Source organism: Phaenicophaeus curvirostris, chromosome 5, assembly GCF_032191515.1.
Source record: "Phaenicophaeus curvirostris isolate KB17595 chromosome 5, BPBGC_Pcur_1.0, whole genome shotgun sequence".
NCBI lineage: Eukaryota > Metazoa > Chordata > Aves > Cuculiformes > Cuculidae > Phaenicophaeus > Phaenicophaeus curvirostris.
Window position 1 is genome coordinate 51,498,247 of NC_091396.1, and position 14,545 is coordinate 51,512,791.

The 14,545-nt window shown below is 36.1% G+C and overlaps 1 protein-coding gene across 2 annotated transcripts in view; it reads right to left on the reverse strand.

Annotated features, from left to right (window-relative positions):
* RPS6KA5 (ribosomal protein S6 kinase A5) overlaps nt 1-14,545 on the reverse strand; it is an 83,217-nt gene that overhangs the window by 59,824 nt on the left and 8,848 nt on the right. The window contains exon 2 of one of the 2 annotated variants that reach the window (XM_069858712.1): nt 10,987-11,058. In XM_069858712.1, the coding sequence (XP_069714813.1) occupies nt 10,987-11,058 (72 nt within the window). Of the gene's footprint in view, nt 1-10,986; nt 11,059-14,545 lie in introns of those variants that run through there. The other variant, XM_069858715.1, reaches the window with a different exon arrangement.

The following is a 14,545-nucleotide window of genomic DNA, read 5'->3' on the forward strand; positions in this document are numbered from 1 at the left end:
GAAATTTCTGTGGCTCCCATACTGGATTTAGATGAGAATAAACTAGAGGAATTATCTCAAAAAGGAAGTTTCCTGAACACAAACAGTAAAAGAAAGTCACCAGGACTGAAAGGTAGTCTTTCCAGAGTTTTAAGTTCTTGAATCTAGGTGTTCTGTTTATAGTTTTGGTTAAAAATACACTCCATACTGGACTAATAAGCAGCAAATGTGGACACTTTTTTTTTTTGTCTGGGTTTTTTTGGCATTTTTGTTTGTTTGTTTTAAATAAAAAGAGTTCCTGGGAACTGTACACAAGTACCTTTGATACCTCTATGAGGCAAACTTGTAGAAAGAGTAAAAGTTAGAATCAGTAAGGTACACGCAGAGGACACATTGGATGAGTATTACTCAGAAGTAATCAGGAGAAAGAAACAATGATATGACTGGCTTATTTAGATTTCCAACGTACTTAGCAAGCTCTCTTACAAAAGGGTCTTTAAAAAACCTAAACAATCATGGGTGCAGGAAGGAGTTCTCTTATGAATAAAGAATTATATTAGCAAATAAAATCCCAACACGTTAAAAGTGAATGTTAAACTTCTGTGAAAACAGGTCAACAATATAATTCGGCCTGCTTGATTCAGTCATATATGAACAGTGAAAAAAACAATTTTCTTGATTTAGTAAATTACCCACTGCAACAGAAATCAAGGCTGACTGCTGAAAACTGTCCCACTGTATCAAAATATTAAGTAGCTTTGAAACAAAGTGGCACATAAAAACCCAAACAGGTAAATGAGTAATCCATGTGAAGTATAACAAAAATTAAATATGTGTAGTACTTCAACTGAGAAAAAAAAAAACAAACCAGCCTGGAGCTACCACAGACAACCCTATGAGAAAAGGCCAGTGGTAATCAAAAAAGCAAATGAACTGAAAAAAGCAAAATGAACTGAAAGGTAAGTACTGAAGGGGAATAGAAGACAAATGCAGCACTCCAAACCTTCAACACAAAACCAGAAAACCTTTATGCTGTGGTATAAAATCTTTGTGTGCTTATATCTTGAGTGAAGCACACTAATTCGGTCTCTTCTCTCTTCTGTCCTCAGCTCCCCTCCCGCTCAATCAGAATAAAAAAAATAAAGTATAGGGGGACATTAAAAAAAATACAGAAAAAGAGTTCTAATTATGAAAGGAACTAAACACATTTAGACTTTTTATTCAGCCTGAAAAAGCACAGTACTTAAGAAGATGCTAAGAAGTTAAAAATCAAAATTTGTATGAAGGTAAATAAAGAACAAAGTTTTGTTATTTCTAGAAATAAAATAACCAGGGTAACAAACAAAATAATTAGGTATCAAGACTAAGAACTGTCCAAAACACACAAGGAAATATGTGGTTAAACTGTGGAACTACTGCCACATTATGCTGCAGATATCAAAAATAGTATATAAATCCTCAAGGGACAGGAAAGTATATCAAAGCGTTGCTAAACACAGAAGATAAGCTCTGGCTCACACAGACCTAAAACTTCAGGCTGCTACAAGTTCACTAAACAAACAATCATTGTATGCCTCTCCACGTTCTTCTAGGGTCACCTTAAACCATTATGAGAAAGAAAACTGAACCAGCTGTGTGCTTTGACCAACTTCTATAATTACCTTCACGTTACTTTCTCAAAGACAATGCCCCAGTATCTCAAAACTGTAAATACATTAGTAAATATACTGTCCTGATGACAGAGACTCAAGTGTAGTTGGTCTTTTAAAACTGCTACAAGCATCCACTGCTCCCAATAAGTAACTACACGTTACTCCAGATTTTTGCTCTTTTTCCAGATAGATCGGTATAAATTACCAAAGGACAAGAGGGTTTTTTTCTTCCTACAACCAAGTACTGCTTCATTCAGCATACAAAAGTAATACTGCTGATATAAAAACCAATTATTTTTAAGAAGCTCTTTACCCGACCCATCTCACCCTCCCAAATCATGCTTGCCTTCTTTACAGAACCCATTATTCACAGCAAGAGCTTTCATAAAATAAGTTTTCACAACATATCTGTCAAGAATGGCAAATAGAATCAGAATATGATAGTGTAAACATATCCTATTTTGGGAGACAAATGTGAGATACCCAGGATAATCTTTTTCAGGATGTTCAGTATCATATTGCATTCCCTGACTTTAATTGTAGTTATGAGATCTCAACTATATCTAAGTTGGAATCAATAGTCACCAGCTGTTCATCAAGGAACAGATAACCACAGATGTAAAAAGATTACTTTACTAAACAGGCACAGGCTATAAATTGTGTCATGATGCAGAGACAAGAAAGCTGAATCAAGGTTGTACAGACCATAATATTGGGACCTCAGCAATACCATTATGCACATGCACAATTTTAATGTTATTCACCTATTTTCCCAATAATGGATGTTCAAATATTTTAGTGTCTAAAACACAGATCCCTACTAATTCCAAGAGCATTAGTTTAAAAAAAAAACCAAACAAACAAAAACCAAACTTCTGCAAGTAGTACTTTTAAGGAACTACTTCTCAAAAAATGTAGGTAATACTTCTGCATTTCTGCATGCTACTAACGCGCAACAAAAAACAGTGCAGAGAAAGGCCTTAGCTTGCATTTCTCAGCTGCTTAAGGGAGCAGCCCTAGTTTTCACCAATTTTCAGCTGCAGCATGTCACTGAATTTCTTTGTGCCTCTCTGAAAAGCCCAATCTAAAGCACTGAACAGAAGTTTCCTTAGGTTCTCAGGAAGCAGTAGTTTCCTCAGAAATGTTGGAGAACGCTAAGATAAGCTAAATTAAAACAAACAAAAGCCATCAGATTTTAACACTTGGCTACCTGTATTTTGACTCACTTTATAAAAATATATAAAAATGCATCTTCAGTGGCAGAGTGGTTGCAGTACATTAACAGCACCTACCACAGCTTTACATACAACACAGGAGAAAATTATCTGCTAAGTGTAAAAGCTGGAAGGAAATCTTAAGAAACTACAATAATGTTATCATAAAAGGATTTTCAACATAGAGCTTTATCATGGTACAAATTGTTTCTTCAGAAATGTGAAAAGGACTTGACAGAATGATGAGGATTCTCAGCAGTTTAGATGAGAATAAATCTTAAGTAGCACTATTTTAATCAAATGACTCATGATATATTCAACACCAGAATCTCTGATATCACGAGAAATCTACTTAAAAGACAACACTGCAAAAGCAATTTATTTGAGTGGCAGCAAGGAGAATGCACATAAGCTAACTGCAAGAATAACCTTACCTGATGACCACTTTTATGTTTATTCTCATAAAATCTGATGCACATCTCAACTACTTCCAAGGCAGAAATATTTAGCCAGTAATATATACCCCATAACAAAACATACACAGAGTCACCAAATATTTACTCCTGAAATTAAAAATATTTTAAGTGATGGAAAAACTAAGACTACATAATACATACTATATATATACACACAGACACACGCACACACATATATACATGCACAAGCTGTGTTAGACTGAACTTGCAGTTTATTAAGAGAAATTAAAGCTTAAAGAAAAAAGCAATTATTAGTGGCAGATTGATATGAGTACCAGGCCAGTAAGACAAATAAGGATTTTAAACCATCAAGGTATATCAAGTTTCCACTTAATTTGTAAGGCAGAAAAATACAGATAGAGGTTAAAACTTTACTTTCATTACTGCATTTTTCATGAACACATATTCACAGTAATACATGTCATGGTAAGTAACAATTCAGCCAGTCATTAGACTATTCTAAACTACACACTTGCTGAAAGACAACTAAAAATATAAAAAATAAAGAAGCAGAGAATACCTTATAAATATACACATTAAACCATTCTATTATGCCAGATAATTCTTCCACAAGAAAAGTCAAACAATCCCTACTGTTAACAGACACAGGTTTACGCAGTTTTCCAAATCCATCAAAACTTGACATTTGTACACAGATAGCTTCAAAGCCATGTTTTCAAGTGTTAACATAAGCTACACCTCTTTCTTAAATTACTTTTTTTACTGTCAGTGTAAGAATAATCATGAGACAACAGGAAAACACACAGTGGTATTAAGTATTTAATGACTTCATTAAATTTCACTGCATTCTTGCATGGCATAGGCCTAATAATCTCTTCCTGATGCATTTTTTGTTGTCAAATTAGATTTAATGTTCCTAAAAAAATTCAAGACAGAACTCTCAACTGTGCAAATACCTGCCCCATGAATTAAAATTTCAGATGTGGCAAAGTCAGAAAGGCTCTAGCAGCTAGAAATAGGATGGAAGGTATGGGGTGGAAATCAAAGATCAAATAACAGCATTCTGAACAAGCATTTCCAACTTTTATTGTCCACCACCGCACTGTCAAAGATGTCGCATTCTCCATCACCTTTTCTTAAATATCAGATAGGCAAGAATCTTTAATGGACTCTTTCCAACATTATTACTTCCCCAAGAACAAGTTCCCTGTCCCATTAAACAAGTGAGAGATGACAAATAAGAAAGGTAGAAAGTGACAGGAGAGGGCAAGTTTCATCTTAAAATGTACTTTCTACCAGCATTTTGCTTTTGTGCTTTTTCATCTTTACCTTTTTTTAAAAAGTAAATGTTACAGTATATAGGCATGGTAGGCAATACACAACTAACTTTTCTTATTTTTAAAGGAAGCAAGATTTTAGAAGGTGGCTCTGATATGTAGGACAATCAACCACTGGATAAAAATGCCATTCCCTTTTAACTATTGCAAAAATTAAGGTAAATTATTTTCTTCAAAATTGCTTCAAAAGCACTGCATACTGCTGAAGACAGAACATTTAACTAATAGCTACCTGGACCATCACCTTGCTTCCTTCTTAAACACAGGATTGTATTTGCTGCTCTCTCCAGTTATACAGAACCACCTGACATTAGCAGAGGTTCTTACTGGGACTACTGATCTTCAGTTTTATGTCCAGATCCCTTCAGGATTCTCTAACAGATGAATGGGATGTATTTATTCAGGTTCCAGATTCTTACACTGCTCCTCTTTTCAGTCTGCTCTTTGCAGAGAAAAATAATTTACTATTTCCAAACTCTCTCTTCAATTAGCTGTCCCACCTTCCATCCAGTAATCATCACAGCTGTCCTCAGAAGAAACCAAAGCAAAATATTAACTGGAATTTGGAATTACTTTTATACAGCCCCTAATTTTGTCTCACTCACCCGAGGACAGTAACCCCACTTCTGTCTTTCTCCTCCTTTTATGAGAGAAAAATATTTTGTATTTTTTTCACTAAGCTTTGAAAGAGCTAACTAAATTTCACAGTCTTACTTATGAGAATTCTTTCTGACCTGTTAGATGGAGCTCCATTATACCTTCTTGCATAACAAGATTTTTGAGCTGATTATTTAAATCTGACATTCAACCTATTTACTTCCCTTCATATGACTATATCCTTCAGATTCTAAGTATCTTCCACATACAAGGAGAATATCCTTCCATATAAGCACTCAATTCCAAATGATGGCATAAAAAATAGTCTTTTATATAAGGCAGATATATTCTTGCTTCTAATTACTTTCTGTCTTCATTAGAGGATGGCAGTTCAAGTGGTAGACTGGATTATTAGGGCGTATGTTCATGAACCACTTGTATTGTCTCTTACTAAGCACAGAGGAAAGACTGGATGAAAGTGGAATTTATAAAAATCAGAAGCAGCAACAGTTAGGTAGGAAAAAAAAAAGGAATAATCTATGTGTAGAAAAATATATGACCGAGAATGTACGCCACATGAACATTTTTTTTTATTTTATAAACACATTTACAAAGAACAAAGCAAACAAGCCATGTATTATGGCATGCATAAACCAAAACAGCCACGTTCTCTTCTTGCTTCCTTCTTGGCTTTGGGAAGCAGTCAGATTACTGTGCTGTAAAGTAACCTGGTTCTATAGAATAGACATCAGTTTTCTATATCACAGGAAAAAAAACTGCAACTCTTTAACAAATGGGGGGGACAGTTGGAAACATTAATTTAGCGGACAGGAAATCTGAAAATTCCAAATTAGCAAGTCTACACAGTAACAGCGGGAAAAAAAAGGACATAAAAACAAGAGCGTATTTTACAAAGTATATACTGAATAGAACACTGGCAAGTTAGAGAAGCCAAGTAAGCAATAACTCACTCCTAGAACAAGTACAAGTTCTATTAACAGTGTCATTCTGTAATGTATTTTGTCTTACTGATGTAAAGTGTTACTGATTTTTTCAATGGGGAAATTTATTCTGTTAATAACTCCTTAAGGGAAAAGGATCCAATCCAGATTAAAAGGCTACTAACTCAGATTTTTGCTTCTCTGTGTTTTCCTGTGAAACTCAGGTCAAAATAGGACTATGTATACTATGATAGCTGATACTACTCTTAATACTAAAAAGCAAAATATAACAAGCACGCTTCCAATTAATAGAGCATGTACAGAAACTAGATGTAAAGGAATGCAAGAAGAAGAAATGCAAAATTAAAGAAAATAAGTATGAAATTCTGCTAAACCATAGCATGGAGAAAACATCACAAAACCAAATCGCTACCACAAGAGAAACATCAGTACAGAAGGATGCCATTTCTAATAGTCTCAATTGTTTTTTCATCTTTTTAAAAATAAAATTTAAAATTGGAGATTTAAATAAACCTTCACTTGTTACCCAAGAAAAACCACCACCAAGTCTATACGAAACTACCACAATTATATACTTAAGCAAGGTATCAGTTAATTGAACATATTTTGAGTACCTTCTTTAGTTATTCTACGTGCTTAATAGCAGACTAAAATATTGTAATTAGTTAAAATAGCATCCACAGTCATCACTTACTATGGCTTCAATATATTCGATTTGGCATTACTGTAGATCATTTAAGTATTAGACAGTTCAAAGCACTTTTCATGCTGCATAATTCCACAGCGAAGACTTTCAGAACAGCATAACAGCTCTTACTTAGTGTTAGCTATATTACAGTAATATCAGTAATATCTAAAAGCTAACACAAGGATAAGGCTTTCACTGCCAGAGTAAACCTAGCACTTGCCTAAAAATACAAAGCAACACGTAAATAGAAGCCATCAGACACATTCTTCCTCATTTTTCTTTAAATTCCTCCCATAAAAGCAATAGCATCCCTTTTGCCTCTGAAAATTCATCTAAGATCACCTCAGCTTCCAGGTGCATCTTCCACTTTGTAGACTTTACTAGTGTAACAGAACAGAGAAGTTCTCTAAATTGTCAAAAAAACCCAACACCATCTCTTATCATCCTCATAATCTGGGGGCAAGTCACTAATGGAGATACAGTGGCTGTTTGGAGAGGTCTCTAGGTTCCAGGAATCACCCTGCCTTCCCCATAGACTTTGACTGGGGGCTGGGGCTAGAATAAAAAGGGCAAAACAACCACACACATCTCTTGAAAATAGTTGAAATATTTCAAATATCTGAAATAATTATCAGGTTTTTCTGGCTCAAATGTAAAAGTCATCTAATAAGCACTTGCAACCTAGCCAGGAGGCAGTTACTGCTTGGAGGATTACTGTTAAAAATTTAGCTTCACCATTATTAGATTGCAAACTATACACAGATAAAAATTAGATACACATTTAAGAAAATATCCTCCTTTGTTGTTCTGCAGTTTTTATTCTATAGGAATAAGATAATTTGGACTCATCAATACAGAAGTCATGCAAGTATCTTCTGAACTTTTCTCATTTTAATAGGAAAGCAAGCCCAAGCACAACTCAAATGTTGTACAAGAAAGCAGAAGTTCAAATTGAGATCTTACTCTTGCATAGTAACATTTAAGACAAGCCAGCAGGCTCTTATTGCAATTCTAAATATTTATCTTATTTTTTTTGTGATTATAAACAGTTTTATCCTACTCATTCCCCCAAGTAAATAGATATTGTAGCACAAAGAAATGAGAAATCAGAGTAGTCATACTCCTCCAATCTCAATTCAAGTACAAGAACGAAAATTTGCAGGCCTGAACAGGACCCCACAACTGATGACACAACACACTTAAGCTCTTGTAGCAAAGTTTGCGTGCAAAGAGGCGGCTGGAGTCTTCCAAGGTTTTTGAAAAATAACCTCCCTGCTATGGAAGTTGTGGGAGAAAAAAGCAAGGCATATCGCGCAGGAAAAACATACCATCAATAAGACAGTTAACTAACTCAATGTACAGCCCCAGACTTTTCACATGCAGCACATACTGCAAGGTATATGGCATTTAAGTCGGTTTCCCATACTTCAGATGGGGCACTTGCACAAAATTTCTCGTTACTGACATAGTTTTTAGGAAGTTCCAGAACAACCAAGTTTTTACAAAGGGGTTTGTATGTTATTAAACTAACAGCATTCAAGTCAATTTGTACAAGTTCCGTGGTTCTGTAACAGTAAGCCCAACACTCAAAAATTTATTTCACATTACAACATTTCAGGATCACCATAGCCAAATGGCCAGTACTGTGCTTCAGTTTCTGCTTAATGCCAAGTCAATGAAAAGGACGCAGAAACTCTTCTGATAATAACACTTAAAATACACTGAAAGCAAAGATGGTGTTTAGAGCTGCATCAAAATTTTCCTGGATAATATTTACAGAAGAAATGCCTTAACACAGGTATGTCCTATTGCCAAATAAAGCTCCTTCAGAAGCTTCTAGCAAAAATGAGGGAATTTTTTACTATTGCAATCCCCAGAATGCTTCTTAAGCTAGGAAAGGACATGTAGGAAGGTTACAGAATCTCTACTATTGAAGGCTTTTAAGAATAAAATCATCATCAGTAATGATGGAGGTATAACTGACTGCCTTGGGCCAAGCAATTAGAGGACCTCTTTTGTCCATTCCGATCCTGTTTGCAGCAACTCCATGTCACCGCAAATACTGACAATTCACAGATGGTCACTTCCCCAAAAGCAAACAGAACTAGCTCCATTCTGATCAGGTCATTTGGATTTAATGCCATCCAGTCATTGGCAAATAACAACCTCGGGCACACCTAGTGCACTAGTCTGAGCCATGACACGCCTAAGACTGAAAAAAACTTCTTGACTGCTCTGATAGTCCGGATTTCTGAAGCAAGAACCTCAGTCTATGACTGAAATTATATATTTAAAAGTATAATATATTAAAAAGCTTGACAAAAGAAAAATTACTACGCTTCCTACAAATGCCATTCCAGAATCCTAAAGGTGTACTTGGACCTACAGTTTGCAGAAACCTTTTATTCAGTTCTTAAGTTGTCTGAAGTAAGGCGAAAGCTTCTAGAGCAACATGACTACTACAGCAGGACTGAAGACAGACAGGCATGCTTCCTCAGCTTTTTTTCCTTCACACACAAACACTGCCAATCCCATTGTCAGCCCATTGAAGTAGCCTTTTCTGAAAGCAGTCACTCAAAAATTATCCTGTTAACCTGAGTGAACAGGGTAGCTTTGCACTATGAGCCTAAGGGCTACCTGCTGTGACTTAGGGTATCCCAGGCCAATAGAGATTTGGCATATTCTGTTCATGAAGAGAGGGCATAGAAGGTAGCAATGAACGACAGACAACTGTTTAAAGCAGCAGAAGGGCTATTTCAGTGCCTAATGACAGCAGGAGGAGGCCAAGCTACTACTAAACTGACCTTGAAGACTGATACTTATGAAACCACCAAAACTTACTCTGTATTCCAAATGCAACAATTATAATATTAAGATGATCTCAGACTAATGGCAGTGGTAAGCAGGAAAGAAAAGTTCAGGTATGGGACTGGTTTTCCTATGCACACACACATGTGCAATTAAAAATCCAAACACTGTTTCCATCAACAAGAGAGACATCCCCATATAAACATATAATCATAAGTGATTTCAGTTGTCAACCACACACAGACCAATACTGACCACTTCAGAACAGCACAGCTGCTTCTACCTATGAACATGCAACTTGTAGCTACAAATATTAAAGTTTCCTTGCCTGTACCACCAACTACTGAAATTTAACAGCAAGGCTTGACTTGTTAAGCCTCTTAAATTTAAATATTAAAAAAAAATCCTTCAAAAACAGAAAAATGTACTCTCAGGTGATTTAACAGCTTGATGACTTTATAAAAGATTTTGTAGGACACCAAAATGCATAAAATCAAAACCATTTGCTCTTTTCAGCGAAGTAGCAGCTTGTGCAATTACAGCCTCACTGCTAGCCATGAATGGCTGGTAACACCCAAAAGTTAATATCATAACTAACTTCTAACTTCTACAGACCTTGATGAGGATCCACCTTCACGATTATCCCAATCTACTCAACATTGCACCTGATGTCAATACTGATAAACAAAAAAATCTGTAAACATGCTAAAAAGAACAAAAGCCATTACTTTCAGTCTCTGTACAGGTCTCTGTGCGTCCCTTTAACAAAGGGAAAACAACGTGCTTTTGTTGGTTACAGAGAGCAATCCTACAACATCCTACAAACCTCCAACGTCGTGCTGAAATTCAGAATACAACAGTGAACACTTCATCTTAAAACTTACTGAGATATGGACAGGAAAAGACCTGTCGAGCCAATGCCAGCGCTAAAACATACAGTTAAAGAACAGAACATCCTATTCAACAAGGTACTAAAATTACTGGTTTTTCCCAGAAGTTCATTAAAGTAGTCTGACGATTTAATGAAATTATCAAGCTCATGCCTTAACATAGATTAAAATGTCACAAATCTCAAGCCATTTATTTTCCATTTTTTGAAAAAGTGCATCTTCAAAAGTGCTGTAAACTAGAACTCTCAACCTCCAGTTTTGCACATTTGTGAGAAAAAAAGTAAAAAAAATCATGCTATGTAATACAAAACCAATATATCTTTCTAAAGAATGTTCCAATTACCAACAACTCAGCTAGAAAACGAAACTATGCTTAAAAGTAATTCTTCTAGTAGTCAGCTTAGAAAAATAAAGCATCTTACCCCCTGTTCCAAGAACTTTCAGGAGTTCAAAGTTTTCAATGCCAACTTTCTCTGCATGGCCTGTCAAATTTGCTGTAGGAAAGAGAAAAATTCATGTCAGACATGTAGTACACTGAAACATCATTCTGACATATTACTACAGCTTCAGTAAAAGTAACTTAGCAGATGAATAAAATAAGCAGCACTCAAAGGACATTCTACTTGCGTAGTACATTCTTTTAACTTGAAAAGCAAAGGAGAGCAATTTTCTTGCTGCTGTCAAGAGTTCCCAGAGGTATAAAAATCGCAGAATAAAAACTGAAACCCATCCAGCTTGTATACACCATCTTTCATCCTATTGATGGGCACCTCTGAAAAGCTCTAGTTCCACCTTGTCTATAATCTCTAATCACATAGCTAATGACAGCAATTAGGTCATCCCTTAGCCCTAGCACCCTGGATATTTTCATGTTCTTGAATTAAATGGTGTTTGGGATGACATAAACAGAACTCCAATAACTATTCATGTATTTAAAACAGCTTCCCTAAACCTATAAATCTCTCCACTACTATCAAGTGGGAAAGTCCTGAAGTTTAAGTAACCAAAAAGAATGGAAAAAAAATCTAATTTGCTACAAACTTGTTTCATTCCTTGGTAAGTGTGGGAGAAGGGGCTTCCACATTAATGGACATCTACACCACCAGGTATTTTTCCTTTTGTCTAACAGACCTTTTTCTAAGCAGACAAGTGAAGAGCCCTATTTTAAAAAGGAATTGGGGTGGGTTGGTTTTTTGTTAGTTTGTTTGGCTTTTTTTTTAATTTTATAAGCTGCTAAAAGAAAGCCTCAAGCAGCTCCCATTTTTTCCGTCTTTCATTCCTCTCATAATATTATCCCTCCATTTGCACCAATATGACTCCAAGACATTCAGCAAAGCTGCTTATTGAAATGATCCAGCTTAAAAGCAGTAAGGAAAAAAACTAACTTAAGTTTGATTTTTTTAACCAAATTCAGTTCCCTGAGCCACTTTAATGAGCAGCTGCATAAACAGTGTTATTAGCAGAATTATAGACACAGCATCAAGCGGCCGAAGCTGCATAAGCTGGCCTGGCTGCTATAAGAATGCCTTGCCTCTCACAGCAACTTCAAGCCAAACTGTAAGTATAAAGTCTAGCAAAAAAAAAAAAAAAAAAAAAAGCAGCAGTAGTGGCTTAGGAAGACACAGAATTCATGTGCAAAGATCTCTTATCCAAGAGAGGAAAGCTCTTTGATAGGAGATGCTGAATTTAACTTACTCCATTCAACAGAAATTCTCATTGGGTTTGCGATTTCTAAGACACGTTACCAAGGCAGTGTGCTTTCTGACTTAATTATCAAAATGTATAGTTAATCTCCATTCACAAAGCTGCAGTAACAACAGCTCAAAACAAATAGAAAAATTAAGCTTCAGAAAGACAGCACTCTGCAAAGGACGAACAAGTATAAAAATATCCAAACAGCAAATAAATAAAACAGAAAATTAATTACTTAGTCCAATAACCCCAGCAATGTGTACACATCCAAAAAAATGCACCTAGTTGGGATAGGGTAACATTAGTGTTCTCATGCAAGGCATTGATGAAATCTCATCTTAAATATAATTTTCAATTCTTATTATTCACCATCATGAGGGATTAATCAAACTCTGAGTGCAGACACATCACTTGAAATTACTGGGAGATCAGAAAGTCTAAAAAGAGCTTTCAGAATTTTTGTATAAACAGAAGCAAACAAGACTGCTTTAGCAAATCTGAGGGAATCTACAAGCTACGCTAATGCTATATGTTGAAAAAACCCTCCATACACAGCACAGTGAAATTAGTATTAAAGAAATATTGCTTTTGTGATCCATTCTATTTTAATAGCATGTACGAGGTGAGACAGTACGAGAATCATTAATAAAACAATGAGGCAATATGTAGCACATGAGTTGAACTGAAGCTTGCTTTACTATTTTCACTGCAAACAGAACAAATACTATTGCAGTGCTACATCGCAGTCATTCATGAGGTCAGCAGTAAGGAAGATGCAGTCTCGTGCCAAGAAAAGAGTAACAGCAGGTAAGGCAAATACAGACTGAGTTAGTGTCCATATAATTACAGTATGTCATATCATAGTCAGAAAGCAGTCTGTCTTGAAGCAACTTAATATTGCACATTACTCTTCTTAACAAGTACCGAGAACAGTACTTAAGGTTTACACTTTCAAAGCAGTGTCTTTCCTGCCAGGGACAGCAGGAGTCAGGAACTATCCTAAAGAGACCAGGGCCAGAGAGCCCACAGTTTTAATGAAGCAGTGAACGTCACTGAAGACATTCTGGACACACTACTTCTCTGATATTAGCTACATTAAGTGCTGAAGGCAGAGCGGGAAGAAATTTTTCACTGAGAAATACACTGATTTGGTGTGGTTACATGAGGTTTTCATGACGTTACACAGTAAAAAGCCACAGAATACCTAGTGTACTTTTTCAGTCTAAGCAGTAATTTCACACTATCCAGTTAAACATCCTAAATGGAAGTAAAAACAAGATTAATTGCCTTATCCTAAAACAAGGAAAAAAAGTCTTGACAGTTACTGTAATACAACTTTCATAGTTAAAGGGGAAACTACATCAGAAATAAACATCTGATCACTATAAAATAAGACCCATCTCATCCTTTTTGCATTCTACTGAGGAAAAAGGCAGGTAGCTAAAAGGTGCTGCATAACACATAGAGGTATGAGGACACTTGAGACATATAAATTCACTCTCAGAATTACAGCCTGTAAAGCAAGCAGTAGAATTATCCTTAAAAGAAACAAAAAAAAATTAAAAAACAAACCAGAACAAAAAAAAAACACAACCAAACTTCAAAGTTACAATAAAATATTAACTATTCCCAGAAAGTGCTTCTCCCAGTCTTGCCACAGCTGGCAATGGCTTGCTCCAAAAGCCTCAGTTGCTGCACTTGGTCCATCTCTAAAGTCATACCCAAAGAAAAGCAAGCCAAACAGCTTGTGTCCGTGCCACGTTCTTTGCAGTGACACTGCTAGAGCAGTTCTTTGTCTTCATCTGCTGAAACCAGGCACAGCACTTGGACTTTCTAGCGGAGATGAAGTACAGTTTCCCTACAAGTCATAATCCCAACATTTCTTTCATACTGCTTTCAGAAGCATAAATCCCCAAACATCACTCATTTTAGTCATCAGTCACTCCCAGGAACCCAAAAGACCACTGCTGGGGGACCTCCCACAAGGAAAGCTTTCTGAAATCACAAGACAACTGCTCTATGTTCAAAAAGCTTTAAAGGATTGCAACAAGATGTCTACTACTACTACCACTTACAGAGCAGTGAAATGCTCCTCCCAACTCACATACATTATCATGTCAGGATCGGTATAAGAACCTGACCCAACAACTGCCTGTGTAACCTGTATGAAGACACACGTATCTATCAAAAGCCCACAGGATGTACACTCTAGCATACAGCCAGCAGTACTTGTAGCAAACAGAATCACAGAATCACTAGGTTGGAAAGGACCCACTGGATCATCAAGTC